The 19,500-nt window shown below is 39.0% G+C and overlaps 1 protein-coding gene across 2 annotated transcripts in view; it reads left to right on the top strand.

Moving 5' to 3' along the window:
• The window catches only part of kcnab1 (potassium voltage-gated channel subfamily A member regulatory beta subunit 1), a 133,989-nt gene that overhangs the window by 8,978 nt on the left and 105,511 nt on the right, over window positions 1-19,500 (top strand). The window contains exon 1 of one of the 2 annotated variants that reach the window (XM_011482857.3): window positions 6,168-6,945. The exons of the other annotated variant lie outside the window; for it this stretch is intronic. Coding sequence (XP_011481159.1) covers window positions 6,677-6,945 — 269 coding nt within the window. The 5' untranslated portion in view covers window positions 6,168-6,676. Of the gene's footprint in view, window positions 1-6,167; window positions 6,946-19,500 lie in introns of those variants that run through there. 2 annotated transcript variants of the gene reach the window in all.

The following is a 19,500-nucleotide window of genomic DNA, read 5'->3' as shown; positions in this document are numbered from 1 at the left end:
TCCTGAATCCGAAACGTATCCGATCTTTTCAATTGCGACCGCCGTCTGACCGGCCAGGCCACCTAAATCCGAATCGTACGTCATCGATACGCAACAAACGTCATCATTCTGCGTTGAAATAGGCGGGAACGAGAACGTAAACAGCAACCACTGCGGACGATGCTGCAGAGACCCGTCAGTGGAAGGGAAGCGAAGTCACGGATTGGATTAATATTTAGGGTGACAGCTCTATTCAGGCCAAACTCCAGCGCTCTTATCGCAACCGGGCGGTTTTTGAAAAAAATTAACAGCTAAATGGCCGAGCGTGGTTTTGAACATTTCCCGCGAGTACTTTTTTTTCTTTCTCCCCTTCCCGACCGTGGTCAGAAGCGCGGGGGACCCAAGGCGGATCCTCCTCCTCCCTCTTCTGACCCTTAGATTCTCCAGGATTCTCCGGAATGGGTTAATAAAGAGTCCATAGCATTTATTCTGGGGGAAACCTTCTTTTATCACCGTTGTCCTTCCTCCGTAACACACAACATGAATGCGCGCCCACACTGCCGCCCCCCCCATTCTCTCCCGCTGCACGCGCTCTTCTCCTGTCCCTTACACAAACGCGCGCGCGCGTGGGCCCGATACATACACATTCCCATTGCACAACAGTGGTTACAGACGATCCCGGCTCCAATGCATTCTTAAAAATGGGAAGATTTTTATTGTGCTGGCTCCTTTGTGAAAATAAATGTATTAATGAAAAAAGAGCTCCGCTGTTGACAACACTGTTGTTGACATCCATGTTAACGTAAGCTACTTCCGCAAACAACGAGTGACGTCATTCGACGTTGAGTACTCTTCTGCGCATACGGGTCAACTCTGGGTCGTTTCACGGTCACACTGTAGATCACAAAAGTTCGGATTTACTTGGAAATGTGAACGGTCTTGCAAACAATTCGGATTTTTTCAAAAAATCGGAATTGAGCATTAAGCCCTGCAGTGTGAACGTAGCCTTAGTCTTTGAGCGTCGTTGGGAAGCTGCTTAGGAAAAATTGTTGGAATTTGTTGCTTTTCTGATCCTGTACTGAATATAAAATGAACACATTCAGAGCTTCGCTTTGCTCTCACTCCAGAGCATTAATCTAGATTCTCAATTTAATAACAATAGGATTTACTGGATAATGTAGGCCAACACACTGGTGTTAAACAGGAGCAGAAGAGTCCCTCAGGGCTGGAGAATGATGGCTGACATAATTATTGTTGCCATAGAGTGAGATGCCGCATTAAGAGCTCCCCTGTTCATCCAAACAAAAGGAAAGGCGTTTTCATTCACCAGAGAAGCTGTGGTGAAGCTCTTTCATGTTTTCCTGCCGCTCACTGTCAAATCCAGCGTACTGTATCGAACAAAGACATTAAAGCAGCTCGTTCTGTTTTCACGTAATCATGGTAGATAACTGTCGAACATGTGAACAGGGATTTGCTCAGCTGAGAGAAGACTTGTGGGTGCAAAAATGAAAACTACTAAAACAGACAGCTAATTAGTCTCAAGAAACGAGCTGACTGCAGAAACTGCATTTCCCTGTAGAGGAAAAAAAGAAGTTTCTAAAATACTAAGTTGAGTAAAATCGTGAATACAGGTTTAGGGCTGTCTTTGGCATTTCAGAAACTGCTATGTTCCTGCCCTTTTGGGTCAGTAACACTTTTGCTCCAAAGAAGATGAATCTAAAAATGCCGAAAACCCCAAAAAAGAATAAAATAAAAACCATTTTAATGAGGCTGATGTCTAATATTACAGTATATTAGATTATAGATGAAAAAAAATAAAAATAGTAATTAAAAAAAAAAAATTCATTCATTCATTTTCTTAACCGTTTATTCCCTTTCGGGGTCACGGGGCTGCCGGAGCCTATCCCGGCCACTTGGGCGTAGGCAAGGGATACCCTGGACTGGTCGCCAGTCTGTCGCAGGGTGGAATATCCTCAATCACACATCCATTCACTCTCACACTCACACCTTTGGACAATTTAGAGTTGCCAATCAACCTATGAAGCATGTTTTTAGATGGTGGGAGGAAGCCGGAGATCCCGGAGAAAACCCACGCATGCACGTGGAGAACATGCAAACTCCACACAGAAAGGTCCCCCACTGATGTTGTGTTTTTCATGTCCCCCAGCTGGGACTTGAACCGGGGGCCTTCTTGCTGTGAGGCAAGAGCGCTAACCACTGCGCCACCGTGCAGCCCCAAGCAGTGGGACCAAAAAAAAGAAAAAAGAAAAAAGCCAAGGCAAGTTTATCTGTATGGCACGTTTTGTTTACAAAGAAATTCAAAGTGATTTACATAAAACATTCACAGAAACATTTAAAAGAAATATTAAAGTGCTGATCATTAAAAGAAAAATTTAAAGAGAAGTGAGATAAAAATGAGTTTAAAGTGAGCTTAATCTAACAGTGCAGTCGAAAAGCTTTGAATAAACTAATCAAATGCAGCTGAGAACAGTTGGGTCTTTAACCTACTTTTAAAGAAACGGTTTCCGCTGATCCAAGGCTTTCTGGAAGTCTGTTCCAGATGTGTAAAGCAGAGACGTTAAATGCAGCTTCTTCATGTTTTGTTAGGAATTTTTGAATTACAAAAGTTGTGGCTAGCACATATTGGGTAAAGGGTTAAATGTCACACATGTTTGATTTTGTTTTGGGCATCCTTAACCCCAAAGAAACATAGGTATCATATTTGATATATGCATTTCTGAGACCCCTATCTAATTAGCATGATCCAAACTTTTCTTAAAAATCTTGGTCCATGTTTTCTGCCTTCTCATTCATCGCCATTCCACTGGGAGCAGTAGAAGCGTTTTTCTTACTCATTTCAAAATGGCTGCTTCGACGAAATCTCAAAAATACTTTTAGCTAATTTTCAAAACTTTATGGCAGTTATAACCTATTTATTGTATGGTCCCTTTTTTCCTGAACATTCAATATTTTTGCATCTTAAACTAACGTTGTGAAAGACAAAAAGCATCAAATCACCCAATTTGTCTTAATTGATCTGTATCTAATAAATTAACGATATTGAAATTTGTTTTTGTGGATTTCACAAATGTTTTTAAAAAACATCCTAATTCCAGAAAACCTGGAAATACTGTCAAATCTTTGACGCATTGGGCTTTACAGAGTGATGCTGTCCTGAGTTGAGGGGTTTGGGCTTTTTTCTACAAAAATGTTTGAACACAATTTTCCTAGCTTATCGCTGATTTCCTGTTTCCCTTTCAGTAACTTGGAAGCAGGTATCATGTTCTGTAGCTGATTTCAAAAAGAGTCACTGGAGTGGCGTGGCTCTCTCTCTCTCTCTCTGTGTGGCCTCTAAGCAGATGCCATCAACAGCAGCAGCTTTTGTTCCCCGTCTCCGTACTATTTAGACTACAAACATACTGGAGACATTATATTTTAAAGCCTCGGGAAATTTTACTAGCTCTTGATATATAGAAAAGGAAAGTTATATTATATGTCCCTTGAAGAGAGATTTAAAGATAGCTACACACTTTTGTGTGCTTTTGTTGATTCAGTGCAAAGTTCCAGAAAACTGAGGCCATAACAGAAACGGCCTCCTTTTCTACTACACTGTGACCTGGAAGTGATGAACTGGAATCTATGGTCTAATATTGTAGCTGACTTTTCTCAACAGAAATAGCATTCGCTCCATGTCCTGTTGACATAAAGGGTCTTCCTGTGAATTCAAAAGACTCGTGTAAGTATGAGAAGCTGCATTTGTATGGATCCAGCATCTATAAATACATCATAAACACACTTAGGCATTGCATAAGCCCAGCTGACATTTGTGCTGCCTGGCAGGACCAGTTTTTCCATCGACCCTGCTCGACTATGGACACAGCTGCCCCCCGAACAGCCTCCCTGCCAGATTCTGTGTTTGGATGCAGTGACACAGACTTTCACCTTTGTGTTTCCAGACCTGTCTTTACATAAACCACGACAGCTTGTAACTGCACCAACTCTCCATTTTATTAAACACGGTCATATTTATGTCCATTAATGTTAAACAGTCCCTTTGGCATCAGTCTTTCATCGTAAAGGCTTTAACAAAAATGGGAAAAGAAACACAAAAAAACAAAGTGTTAGGATATGTAGAGCACAAAATGGATTTGTGAATGATACGTTGTGTTTGCTGAACATGCATCAGTAGGAGAATACAAGGTTCATCACTTTTCTGTGTGAGTGCAAACTTGTACTGAGCACAAATCTGAACGCAGACTCCCAGATATGGAAGGATGACATTCCATAAGCTTCCCACAGTCCACCAGAGGAACAGCTATGATGTCAGTTAGCTCTCCCATGGGAAGTCCAGAAATGTGTGAATGTGAGCAGAAAACCTGAACCCATTCATCTAATGCTTCACTTTGATTCTAAGAAAAAGAAGTTACCTCCTCAAAGTGTACTTATAAGTGCTCAACACATATTGTGTTGGGGTACATGTTTATTTTAGCTGTTTATCGTGGGCAAACTCCAGAGTACTCTTTGTTTAGAGTAGTACAGATGGAAAGGGAGTACGGTGACAAATCAAACATGTATAAACTCACAGATTAGGAGGAAATATATGAGATCATGTGGAGTGACGGAATTGACTAAAGCTAATTTAAAAGTGGAGTTGTTTACACTGATGTAATAGGATTTTTTATTTGTACGAAGGAAAAGTGTACGATTGAATGGATGGGGAAAAACTGCATATAATGTACTGGTAATTGTAAAATGATCTGTCCATGCAGCAAGTCATTTTTACCTAACAAGAAATCTTATAGGATCTAAATCTAGAAACAAGAAGTTCCACGCAAACCTTCAAAAGGGAAAAATAAGCTAAAAAACCTAACTGTTAGATATTATTAAATAAAGCCGAATGTTATAAGTAAATGTTTTTTATTTTTTAAAGTTTTTATGTATTTAATCATAGTTCATTTTAAGTAACCCTTGTGCTCTCCTAGGCACTTTAACATTGGGAGTTGGGTCATCTAGACCCACTAGACAGTGCTCTGAACCTTTTTTCTTCAATGATTTGTGATCTTCACTGGTGTCCATGGATTACATGAAATCTTTCCACCTTTCTCCACCTTTGTCATCGTAGGGAGAACACGTCAATGCAAGGGTGGGGTCATCTAAGATAGCACAAGGGTTAAAGTAACAAAAACTAGTGTAATAAGTGGAAATGACTTATTTTAGAGCAAAATGTAAAATAAAATGAGACTATGGTCTTTGTACAGGTTGGCTCATTTTAATAAATCCTCATAAAATCTAAAACTTATTCTTAGAACATAAAACATAAACTTTTGATTCCAAAACAATGACAATGAATGCCAGTCTAACTCGTCCACAATTATTGAACTTTAAAATAAAATCCTTTAAGATCCACTCCAGTAAAAATAGGGTTTCTTGTTTTTTTGATCGTGTTCTCTACGATATTGCCCGCCATTTTTGTTGCACCGGTAATGTCACGTTGAAGCTATGTGAGGCTGTAAGCTGGCGGGAGAGAGTGTAAACAATGGGATGATGGGAAATAAGGATGGGTTTATAGTTCAATCTACAACTAGGAGGTGAATTTGGAATGAATTACTGCCACTCTGCAGAAACTATGTCCCAAAAGATGACAGTTGTTTTTATTTTGGCTAAAAACCGCATAATCATAGTTAAAAGACCACTAGGAATTATGTTACAATAGATCAAAAGATGATTTGAGTCAAACTTTAAAAATTACACCCCACTTTGAGTTTTTTTTTCTTCTTAGTTTTAATCTAGTTTTTCTATTTAAAATATTTTGAATTATGTCAATAACATTTTCCCCTTTTCTAAATCTTAGCTCTTAATGAGACAAAACATCCTAAACTGTGCTTTGAAAGGTGTAGAGCAACGATAAGTTAAAACAACTGCAAACCTGGTAAAATGTCTTGAATCTGTAGGTTTTAAATCTTTGCAAGTATCAATTAGTTTGCAGAGCAAGAGAAGAAATCCGGAGCAGTGGAAGAGCTTGTCACACTGGGAAAACTGGGAAGACAAAGAAGGGATGATGACAAAATTAGAACGGGACAGTGAGTTGAAAAAGAAAAAAAGGAAAAAAATATAGAGAGAGGATAAAAAAGAGACTGAGGGAGGAGACAGAGAGAGGGAGGGAGGGAAAAAGTCCCAGATTCCCAGGCCATTTAATCGCGAGCAAAAACCAAACTGAGCTTATAATGTAGTCTGGCTGAGCAGGGGCCAAAAGGCATCACAAGTGTGTGTTATGGGAGCATAGAGAGGAGGCGAGAGTGAGTGTTACAGGTTGTGTGTGTTTCTCAGTCTCTTGTGTGTGTTTGTGCGGGGAGAACATATGTTGCACAGCACATGGAGATGTACATGAAAGGAAAAAATAGTCGGAGGAGTTTTAATCTGAAGATGGACTGGATAAACTCGACATTTTGCCTGTTTTTTTTGCACTTTTGATGATCTTTTTTTTCTATATGTGCAGTACTTTTACCTGGAGCTTCATCTACCGGAATATTTTCCATGACTTTTAATTTTTATCAAATGCATTCACCGGCTCTTCAGTTCCACTTAGAGTTGCAGGGGCAAAGGGCCTACCTGGATTACCCTGAACTTCCATGTTTGCAGGACACACTAAAATAAGTGGAACAAATGAGAGACTAAAGTGACAAAGAAAGCTAAAAGGATGTACCTGTACAAAGCAACATGCCCGGAGATTCCAAACCCCAAGCAGAGGAGTGCCAGAGGGGCCAGTGGGGTTCAGTCACAGGGCCAAGGAAAACTCACGAGACAGTCATCCATAGGACCCGGGTTGCGGCCTTATGCTCCCCTAATGCTGTGGACCGCAACCCGGCCCAATGTGGCGGTGCAGCTCAAACAGCTGGAAGAGTTTCTCAACTTCCACTCGCTATCCGTGCATGACACAGTGAGGAGTCAGACCGGCATGATCTACAGGTAACTTCTGTGTGGGAGAGAGAGCCTCTCCTGCCTTCCAGCACACACCTGTTGTTTGTTTTCCCTTTCGGCTTTTCCCATCAGGGGTCGCCACAGCGAACGAGTCGCATGGTAAACTTGGCAATGTTTTACGCCGGATGCCCTTCCTGACGCAACCTTCTCAAAGCAACCGGGCTTGGGACCGGCACAGAAGTAGAGAAGGGAACAGGGAGCAGCCCGGAGTCGAACCCTGGTTTCACGGACGGAAGGCGCCGCAAACCAGCACGAGCTAAACCGGCTTCCAGCACACACCTGTCCATCTGTTATTTTTTATGCTATAAATTCTTTTGATGTTACGCAACTCCTCTGAATCAGAGAATATTGATTTACAAGTGAAACTCACCAGTCAATTGCCATTCTGGGTGTTGCATAAGCATTTGAATGTCAAGCAGTTTTTTAGTTTGTAAAAAAAATCTGCTTCACATCAATGAAGTAACCACTGAACCATATTTGACGGTTTTGGACTTGCTCTCAAAAGGAATCAGACTAGGAGCATCCTTCAAAATGTTTCATGTTTTGCAAATCTCAACAGTATGTGTACACAAACATCAAATGGTCATATTTTTGATAATCCATCTTGTTTTCTCTTCACATGGTACAAGCTTTAACAATTAACTTTAGGGTAATAGACTCTGCATATTGATCAGTTTGTCCAACAGTGTGAGTTTTTGGGTTGTGTTAAACTCAAACCTCAGAGAGGTCTGGATATTAAATAGGATGAAATTCTCCACTAAATGACAAGCATGCTGCGTTTTTGACCTGAAGTTGTTGTTTATTTTTTTGCGTTCTAAACAAAAGACTTAATTTAAACACTTTAAAACACGTATTTGTAAGGCAAAAATCCTACACAAATATTTTATACATCTGCCTCATCTATGTGCCTTGTTTGGAAAAAGACAAACAAGACTTATCTTGTATGACTTATGTTGTCATGTTGGTTTTGATAATTTGATTGATACACCCATCTTCTCCCACTTATATGGAGGTGGGCTGTGGGACAACAACCTAAGTAAAGATGCCCAGACCTCCCTCTAAACAGAAACTTTGTCCAGTTCTGCCAATGGAACCCCAAGGTGCTCCCAGGCCAGCCGAGAGATGAAGTCTCTCCAGCCTCTCCAGGGTCTTTCCCCTGATCTCTTTCTGATGTGACCTGCATAGGATATGGCCTCAGGGAGGTGTGCAGAAGGCACAGAGAAGAGATGTCCAAGCCACCTCTTGGACAGCCAAGCTCCTTAGCTGCTCAGAGGAAACTTAGTTCAGATGCTTTTGTATGGGGTATTTTACTTTCAACAGCAGCTAAATTACAGCAGCTGCGGAACCCGTCTGTCTGTCAGTTACCTTCCTTCACTTGTAAACAAGACCTTCAAAATGCTTAAATTCCTCCATGGTATCTCTGCCGGAGTCCAACATACACTGGCAGTGGGTTTGAGTTACAGTTGAGATATTGACAAAACTTCTGCTCTGGTAAATGGGAAATGGTGAAAGGTGTATACTTATAGAGTGCTTTCTTCCTTGCTTTAAGGTACAGTCCCATGCACCCATCCACACGCACATTCACAAACTGATGGTGGCTCCTTTGCCGAAACACTGGCGCCAACCTATAACCATGAGGAGCAAAGTGTGATTCAGAATCTGGCCCAAGGAAACTTTGACACATGGGCAGGCAAGGAGGGAACCAAACCTGCAATTCTCCGATCAGAGGTCAACCGGTCTACCTCTGCACCACAGCCGCCCAAACATTTCTGCAGAGACCAGACAGCCATAAAATGGCGATTAGTAAGGATGTTCATATTTCCTTGGGATATCTCACAAAACAATGCATAGTGATCACCCTGTAGTCGGAAAATACCACCCTTATTGAAAATAGGGACCACTATCCCACTCTCCAAATCCAGAGGCACCGGCCCTGATGTCACCCAAAACAGCCACATGACATTTAGGGCATAAAAGTAAGAAAAAGACTGTATTTACCATCAGAGTCCTGCCACCAGGAGGCTTTTTGACCACCAGATCAATTTCTGGTGGTCTGCTTTCTCAACGGACGCCGTGTCGGCAAGATTGAGGAGATTTTCAATCATTTCTTCCACCTTTGCATGACCTCCTTTTTATCTTTGTTTTTATTAAACCTTTATTTTACCAGAAAGTCCCATTAAGATAAGATCTTTTTTTCAAGGGAGACCTAGGGTGAAAGGCTTTTAAGGTCTTTAAGATCTACAGCCACTCAACCGTTGGTATGAAATTGCATCCCTCTCCTGTGGTGTTGCATAATTTGCTAGAATTTTCTTTTAATCTGACAAATTGTCCTTCTCCATGGCCTCTCTAAAGCCAAGACTGGAGTTTTTACAATCTAACAGGAGGCATACATGGCATTGATCAGTTAAACATGAAACTCCAGGTGCACTGTAAAAAAAAAGGAGTTTTTATGGTAAAAAGCCGGCAGCTGTTGTTGCCAGAAAAGTACCGTAAAATTACGGTAAAACATTTTTTCATTTTTACGCTAAGAACATATTTTAGTTGTTGATTTCACGATAAAAAACCGTTGCACAGTCAATATTTCGCTTCAGATAAAAAAGTTTTTACTTGAAGTAAAATCAATATTTCAATTTAGAAAGAAACGTTTTTGCTTTAATAAAAATCAATGTTTCACCCTGAAATGAACAAAAAAAAAAACCGCATAAAATATAGCAAGCAATTTTCTCACAATGATAATGCACACTTAAAAGTCTTAACTTTTCTCCTAATTGTTCAGGGTGCCGCATGGTGCTGTCAGTTATATGACAGTATTAGAAAGCTATGCTTGCTTGCAAATAGTAACAGGATTAGAGTGGACAAGGTGAGCAGAGGTTTAATTAGACAATGCTTGGTTCCAGCACTTCAACCCCTTAGTTTTGGACATAACTTAAAATTGTAACAACATGGGGCTGACTTTTCTTCACAGCTCCCTAAATCATGGTGTGGGAATCAACATTTCCCATGAGTCTTAATGGCCCCGCAAAATTGTTTACAAAATGGCTGAAGCCCTGTTTAAACTGCAGCTAACAGCTACACGGATTAATTGATTTTTAGATGCTGTTTTGTGACTGAAAAAAACAAATCAAAACTAACTCAGATTTGCTCCTGCTGCATTTTTTACACAAAATTAGAACGGGACAGCGAGTTGAAAAAACTTTAACACTGAGTGTTTGTGTGTGTGCTTAAGCCGTCTCTTCGCTAGCGCGTCTGTAGGAAGGAGGAAGGCAGAGCTACGGCCCCCGCGCTCCCTAAGGACAAGAAGGGGGGTCAGGGGCTGAGCGCAAGTGAGTCTGTGATCATGCACTCAGTTTGCGCTACCCAGTTAGGGAGAAAAGTAAAAAAAAGGTTTCCTCTAAAAGAACAGTGACTGGTTCTTTTATTAACCCACTCTGGAGGCCATAAGGGTCTGAATGGGGCATTAACGTGCCCGCGTCTTAACACCCCCTGCGCCTTTTGTATGTGTCAAAGACTGAAAAATCACCCGTAACTGAGACTGGGTCCTATAACCCGGTGCGCCCTATGGTCGCGAAAATACAGTAGTTCATTTTAACCCACTCTCAAATTCCTGCATGAAACACAACATATCACAGCAACTGCACATTAACATTTAACCCTAAAAACGTGTGGTTTTGTCAATAAGAAGTTGTAAAAATAATAGTGTTTGACTGATATAAGCATTATGGAAAATTTCTGTTAAAATAACAATGCCCAAGTCCTTTACAGTAGGGTTATGTATTTTTTCCAAAGAAATAATTTACTATTTACATTTCCTGTCGTGGTTTTACGTTTTTTTACTGTTAAATATACTGATTTTTTTTACAGTGTGGAGAGAATTGTCAGTGATCTTGTATTTCTTCTATTTTCCTATAATTGCTGATTCCTCTTCTCAACAAGCTGCTTGAAGATTGTAGATCGGTTCATTCCAGTCTAGTTCAGGTCTACAAACGTTTCCCTGGTGTCCTTTGACAGCTTGTTGGTTTTGGTGGAGAGGTTGCAGACTGACTGTTTAACTCTTGTGCTATCTTAGACCACCCTTACATTGACGTGTTCTCCCTACCATGACAAAGGTGGATAAAGGTGGAAAGATTTCATGTAATCCACGGACACCAGTGAAGATCACAAATCATTGAAGAAAAAAGGTTCAGCGCACTGTCTAGTGGGTCTAGATGACCCAACTCCCAATGTTAAAGTGCCTAGGATAGTACAAGGGTTAAGGGTGTAGACGCGTCTTTAATACAGAGAACCAGTTCAAAGGAGAAGGATAGAAGAGCTTCTTACAGAAAAAGGAACAGGTCTGTGAGGAACACAATTCTTGCTTTTTTGTAGGAAATGTGAATTCCTGGATCTTTATAGTCTGTCTTTTACAGTTGAAGTTTACTTATGATGAAGTTTACTTATCAACTTTTAAGTGCGACAAAATTGAATCTGGGACTAACAAATATTTTTTTTCTCCACGGTATATAAACTGTTTCTTGCTACTTTTTTGTAAGTAAGTAAAATCTGGCTGCAAAGCAAAGTAAAAATATTCAAAAAGTGCTTAATTAAAATTTAAACTCCCCACAGGAAGATATGCAAATCAGTGAGCTGTCCTTGTTGACCTGCTTTAAAGCCCCTGCAGCTCTGCAGACAGGTGAATAATTACATAAAGAAACCTCTGAAGCCACGTCCCAGCATAGCAGTGTGGTGGGTTTTTCTCCACTAACAGAAAAGGCCCAAACAAAACACTGTTTAATTAAATCCATAACGGATTTTTAAATGTAATAGCTGTAGTAAAACTGTGCCTGGCCAAGTTTACATTAAAATACAATTTTCTAAGGACCAGAATCACAGCCACCAAAATGACACTGATGTTATAAAAAAATCACAAACCTCCCTCAGGACTGAAGGCTAACAAAAATCCAATAAATTATATTCCTGCTGCATTCTTCACATTTAGACTCTGCAAAAACAAGCAAACAAGGTCAGACCTAACAGTTCAAATCAAATCAAATTAAACTTTATTTATAACGCAGTTTTCATACATATGTAACACAAAGTGCTGTACATAATGAAAAATATGTCCAACTTAAAAAAACAAAAACAAAGACCTTTCAAAAGGACAGCCCCACACAAACAAAACATGATGAAAGATAAAATGAAATACGGAAAATATGCTAAATAAAAATAAAAATCTGGCTTGATACAAATGTGGAAATTTACATTTTTTCCGACACAAGCAGCAGGTAGCGAACAGATTTAAACCCTGTCACTGTGATTGTACCTCGCATGCTCCATACTTTATTATTCATGAGTGTGAGTCTATTTGCATGTTGGGAGTATTCGTTTGCGATTGTGAAAGAACATCCGTGTTTGTGAGTGGGAAAATGCTGTTTCTTTTCCATACACGTCTACTGTGTTGACGTGTCTTCTAGCCACATGAGCTCTAGTGACAACTTGCTTTTCAATTCAGAACATATGCATAAAAGATTTCCTTAAGGCTATGCCATGCAGTCCTAATTGTTTAACCCGGGTAAGGTGCTGGTGCTTTGCGATGCTCCTAGTAAATCATACCAGAGAAGCAAAGATTAGGCAATTCATTTCTGATGGAAAACCTTTGTATAAACCTTCGGAAACAAATTGCAGCCAGCTCAGCTAGTTAACCCAGTGAATGGCTGTGTCTGATTTCCTTCATTACTCACTACATCGTGCACTGGTATGCTCGCCACATCTTGAGGTACTGTTTGAAAATACATTTCCAAAATTAAGTGCCCTAGAAATTTTCCTACAAGTCTCTGCGAAAAACCAGCGTCCATTGATGCTCACTAGATTGGCAAATCTAGACCACAATTTTTAACAATTTTTGCAAAAACCCCCCACCTATATTTAAATGTACTTTTAAATAAATCATCATGGTTTTCATCACCATAACACAGTGGATTCATGAATAGTCGTAATAAAACACTCATATCAATTAGACTTCACTTCATGAAATGTGACGTCACATTCGCCATTTAAAGACACATGAGCATGGTGTCTGAATTGCTTTCAAAATCCAGGGCACAAGATAATCCAGCACTATTAAGATTTTTAGTAGTCAGGGATTAGGGTGGGAATTTGGACATAGCCATTTGACTCTGAAAGAGACTGTGCTTCATCTTAATTATATCTCAACAACAGCTGAGCCTTGGGAGCACATGTGGGTAGTAATGAGTCACATTTACTTATGTAACTTTCTGTAAAAACTCTAATCTTCAAGTTTTATTTTACTGCACTGTCCTTTTTGGTTTTACTTGAATAAATCTATTATAATTTCAGTATTATCACTCTGCTACAGAAGACTGTATCTGTCTAGTTTTTTTTTACTTTAATTGTTTAACATATGGATCAGTTATTCTGAAGACAGTTAAAAAAACATCTTGATGTTTTTAAACTTAAAGTTGCCGTAAGGTTGTGTGTTTAAAACTGACTTCTGAACAGTTTAGTATCGACAAATCATTTCTCAAAATTGTATGTTTCTAAGTTCATTCAAAAATAGTGGATGTTTGTCTAAATGTCAAGGTCAAGGTCGTCAGATCTACCGAGGGAATACAAAACATTTCCAAATAAAAGTTCAAACTTTGCCTAAAAAAAACAAAACATAGCATTTTAAGTCACTAAGACACAGGACTGAATTGTTGAAGATAATCTTTTACAGGTAAAAACACTAAAATTGTCTGTGTAAATATAAAATCTGATTTTTTCCCTATCATTAGTATTTAATTAAATGAGAGAGAAGAAAAGAAAGCCTAGGATCAAGCTCTGTGGAACTCCACTTGAGAATAAAATTGAAAATTAAATTTACAGAGGCTCCTCAACAAGGTCAAAAACGTCAAACAAGACTTGAAGCATTTGAAAGGCGCACAATGTTGCAAACAGGAGATTTAAAAAGTCAGCTGTAAAGCAGCAAACTAAAAACTGTTTGTTTTAAGGATTTTTTTTTCATCTGCTTTCAACTGATGAAAAACAATAAATGCTGAGATAAAAAAAATCAACATTTCCAATCTAAGAGTTAAATCAAAAACCTTGCAAATATCCCCTTTTAACCCAAATTCCAGTGAGGCAGCTGCTCATGATTGATGACATTATCACCTTAAAAGGACATCAATTCAATCAGTCTGGGTGGGTTTCTGAAATGATGATACAGAGGAACGCTGAGCAGAGGAGGTGCAGTAACAGGGTATTGACGCCTCCAGGGGGCAGATGGTCACATTATGAGGCATATGCCATGTGCTTTCGGGTGAGCCAGCATGGATGTGTGTACACTTGTGTTACTCAGGTTTTGGGGACATAACGCTCAGAATCTGGGGCACAAGGATTAAGGGACAGAATGAGTCCGTTTTTGACATGGTTTGTATGAAAGCTGTGATCAGAATAATAGTTTGGACGAGCAGTATTGATCTGCTGAAAACCAATGAAAGTCTACGGAACGTCCTTTGAGCTGATTAGAGTGTGAATGTGCAGACAGTCTGGATGTTTCTGATGATTAAATAAGCTCTGCCTACTGATGGACTGCAGCGTGAAGGGGACAGACTTGGTGACCCCACAGCTGCTCCTGCTCTAGTCTTTTTTATGCACATCTTTTCTGCAACGTCCTTTTTTTTAAACATTTTTTTAATCTAATTTTGTTTCAAAAACCTTGGTGTTCAGCTGATGCACCTAGACATTTAGAATGGGAGGCTTAAAAAAGTTTAAAGAGTGCAAAACCTTCCAATGGCTTTGCACCTCCTATAGGAATCCTTCCCGAGCCGATGCTTTGTCTCTCCTACAACCAAAATTTGTGCACATGCTGTGTCACACAGGAAAATCCAAACGGGTGTTTCCAACATGCCTGAAGTCATCCACAGACAGCGTTGGGAGTAATTTATTACAAATCATTGTATTTAAGCAACATTTTTCGTTTTTGCTATTACTAGGTAGTGCAAGGAACACCTCTTGGATTACTTTTGTAATATTTTACTTATTTCATTATCAGTAACTAGTTAGGTGGAGTAATTGAACCTGATGTTTTAAGTAATTGTTAAAGTTTTTCTGGGACACATTAGTTTTGGGTTTTTCTGCTTGGAGTATGTTTCCTTTTTTTTGGTTATGACTCTTATGTTCATTTGTATAGACTTAACTGACTAGGCTGAGGGCTAATTCTCCATTTGTTTGTCTTTTACTTTATTCTTTATTATTTATATACTTTATTATAAAGTCATCCAGGAGATATGTAACCCATTACAATACTGATCCAGTAAAATGTAATCCATAATGTATAACAGTTTAGAAGCTTTGCTCAACCTCGCTCAACTGTGTCCACAGGTGAAACAGACTTCAAGAGTGTCCCCACAAGGAGTTGTGGACAATTGAGGGTCAAGGACCCTCAAGCTCCCAGGCTTCTGAACCACCCGCGGAAGGGTGAGAGGGGGGTTAGTTCTCATAACATAAACATATATATAACATATATCTAAAACATACACGCTTGAAGTCTGTTTTACCCTTGGACAGTGTTGAGCAAGTTACTCCAAAATATATATATTTGTAAATATGTATATATATATATATATATATATATATATATATATATATATATATATATATATATATATATATATATATATATATATATATATATATATATACACACATACGTATATATGCTTTTTAAAAGTCAACCAAGAAACAGCTGGGATGAGAAGGTTAAAAAAATGTACAAATGTTTCTATAACAACAAATATTTACATTATAAAACATCCATAAAATACGAAGCAGCAAAGCTTTGGTAAAAAGTCTGATCTTTTCTGATTGCTCAGTGTATTTAAACCTGCAGTTTAATTCATTTGTTTTAAAAGTAACATTGTATTGAATGCAATGCAGCAGTATCAGATTTTCCTAAAGGGTAAAAATAAGACTTTGGGGCTCCTATGCCAGGTTTTGATCTGTAAGAAATACGCCCAAATGGCTCTTTTACTGTAAAAGGTTGCAGCTTGACTATGCTTCTTGTGTAAAACTTTCTGAAAAAAAACATGAATCAATCAGCTGGATAATACCACCCGAATCTTACAAAGCTCCAGAAATGGGGTTACTCTGTGGTGACTGTTGCACATTATGATGTTCAGCATTAAATGCTGTATTCACTCTAGCCTGAATCTGAAGCATGTCAACCACAGCTTTCTAAATGTTAATTTCTGGATGTTTGGCCTTAAGTCATCATTTCCATATTTTGATTAAAAAAGCATATTATCCATAAAACTTCTACTCAATTTTATATTGTTTTAAGCCAGACATTTACAGAATGTAGCTGAGCTTGTCAGAGCAGCAGTGAGTCTTTATTCTCCAGAGTCACAACCTTTCCTGTATAGAATCTGACATATGTCAGTGTGTTGACAAACTGTTTTGTTGCTTTATTTATCACAGACAAAAAGACAGGCAAGAAACAGTCAAGCTTGGTTCTGCTGTCAATCAAACCTGATGTGTGTCACTTTCTGGTGTAGCTCACAGATGTGATTATCTGTTACCATAACTGGCTGAAATCTGCACCCTTAACCTTGGCGTTCCTTGATTAAGAGACCCAAAACTCAAACATTACTCGTTCACTTATGCACACAAATGTATGCATTTGTTTGTGTCAACTGCTCATTCTTTATTCATTCTGGAAAACAAGTAAATATTTAACAGAAGAGTTAATTTTCCTTTTAAATACTTAATTGTCAGCCGGTCACAGACACCTCACTGATTCCGGTGCAGGTATTGATCCATTTGCAGACTGTATCCCTCATAAAGCAGACTTTTTCTCTTATAGTTTTATTATCTCCAACATGACAGATCCTATGTAGTTAAATTAACCCTTTAAAATCTATTATTTGATCCCAAATATTCGAATTACTTTGTGGACAAAATAATTTTTCAACAGACGAGAAAAACGTTTTATAATGTCTTAATTGTGCAGGTGCACTAATGCTTTGGATACCGAGGCTTTTTTATTGTGAAAGTGAGTGCTAGATCTTTGCACACAGGGCATAGATCAGCAGAGATCTAGTGACAACCTAGTCTTAGGGAGCAGCATGTGATAAATAACTTAAGACAGGTTTGCACAAAATGAGTGGCAAACATTAGAGCAAAATATTACCAAGATCTGTGAGCACAAAATTTAATCTTTGAAATATATTTTTCTGACACTGAGCGAACTTTCTATTGAAAATACATGGTAACAGAAATTATGCTAATAATTCATATAATCACTGATATTAACAGGGTGTGTGAAATAGTAGGTAAAGAAATGTAATTTCTATATGTATATAGAACTTTTCCCAGATTAAAATCAGAAAATGTTTTAAGTCTCACTCCGATCATTGTTTAATCTATTGTAAAAGTATTCCTAGTGGTCTTTTAATTATGATTACAACATTTTTGCCAAAAAAAACAAAAAACTGTTTTGTTTTTTAGGACATAGTTTCTGCAGGAGTTTGTTAGAAATTTGCCTCTAAGTTGTGGGCGAGACTGTTGAGTTAACCTGCTCCCTGTTGCCCTTTCCTTTGGTGATAACCTTCTGTGTACACTCTCTCCCGTTGGCCCACACCCCATGCTACCGTGGCGACTGTGGTGCAGCGGTAGGGCGGTCGACCCATGATCGTAAGATTGCAGGTTCGATGTGTGCCCATGTGTCGAAGGGTCTTTGGCCAAGACACTGCAACCTCCCACCTTGCCTCTGGTGGGAGGTTGGCGCCAGCGGAGCCGCCATCAGTGTGTGAATGTGTGTGTGCATGGGTGAATGGGACTGTGACTGTAAAGCGATTATACGTATACGACATTTACCATTACCCGTGCAACAAAAGTAGCAAGTAATATTGGAGCTCTCCAGCCATGCAGTTTTGATCCAGATATCAGCTCAGACGAGGAAAACAAAGATGTTTATGGATCTATTTGTCTACAAGTGGATGCATCAGAATACAGTGGAGCAGGGAGCTTGTGGCCTGCCCAGAGTATTTTCTACGTCACAAAGCTCTTTGTCTAACAGAATTTTTTCATCTGTTCTCGATTCACAACGATTTGAATAGAATATACTCCTAAATGCAATTTTAAACTACTTTTCTTTACATATGTCCTCCATCATCAGAAAAATGCCAAAAAACAAGTTAAAACAGTATATTCATTGGAGTGGGTCTTTAAAAAAAATAAAGACAGCAACTTAATGGAATAGAAACGCCTTAACCTGGCTTTTAAAGCATTCAATGCAATTGATCCAATGATAGAACAAAGGAAGATAATTTCAAATAGGCGAAGCGACAGTTTGAAAGGCCAGATCTGGTCCTGGTTTGTAGCAGGATTTTGGAAATGTTTAAAAGATGTTGGTCATTACACCTCAAGAATCGGGATGAAGAGTAGAGTAGGGGGTTGAAAGGTCAATAACATATGCAAGACAAAGCAAAGCTCTAAAATCCAAAATTTTGAAATCAATTCTGATTGAACAGTTCTGGGATAACATTTAACCTTGTGCTATCTTAGATGACCCCACCCTTACATTGACGTGTTCTCGCTACCATGACAAAGGTGGATAAAGGTGGAAAGATTTCATGTAATCCATGGATACCAGTGAGGTTCACAAATCATTGAAGAAAAAAGGTTCAGAGCACTGTCTAGTGGGTCTAGATGACCCAACTCCCAACGTTAAAGTGCCTAGGAAAGCACAAGGGTTACTGCAAGTGTATTGTACTGAAGAAGAGATTTTCACCAACTTTGGAAAATATATAACATAGGAGCTCTGTACTGCTGAAGTGGCAGCATGGATCTAGTTTTTGTCCGTTTTACAAGTAGATTACTAGATTAAAACTTCATATTTGCTAGAAATGGCATTTTGTCCAAAGATTGTTTTGTGTGTCAGTAAAGAATTTTTATAAGACGACTGATGTATGAAATTTGAAATGAATTTAACTTGTGTTTTCTGTAAAGGGTTAGCTAGAACAATAAAACAATCTACAAGTTAGTTGAACTGTTTTTAAAGAGAGATAATGTGTCTCTTAATTGATGGAAAATTAATCCTCACCTAATCTTGGATTATAAATGAATGGTCTGTTTAACACGTAAAGACTCAATCAAACATCATAAATGATTGATCAATAAATCAGCTCTAAAGCTTGGGAAAATCCGCTGAATTTTCACACTAATTCTCTTTTCCCAGCCGACTGCAGAGGCAGAGCTCTGCTCTCTGTCTTTGTCAGCACATAGTGGGGTGTGAAAATCGATGGAGCAACAGAATGTCCTATTGACATGCTCGTCCGGGGAAAAAGGAGCACACTGCTGACTGCTGGTGGGTTGAAACAAATTGTCAATATGATTCACTGGTCCTCTCTGAAAATGCCCGTGTGTTCAGCTGCATTTTCCGATGACTGCGAGATTTCCAATACCTTGATTCGTGCCACCATGTGGTTCGCTTGCTCCTTTATTTTTCTCAGTCTGAAGGGGATCAGTGCTGGCCCATCCCCTCTACTGGTATTTGTCTATAATTGA

Source organism: Oryzias latipes, chromosome 13, assembly GCF_002234675.1.
Source record: "Oryzias latipes chromosome 13, ASM223467v1".
NCBI lineage: Eukaryota > Metazoa > Chordata > Actinopteri > Beloniformes > Adrianichthyidae > Oryzias > Oryzias latipes.
This window is presented reverse-complemented; position numbering and strand designations above follow the sequence as displayed.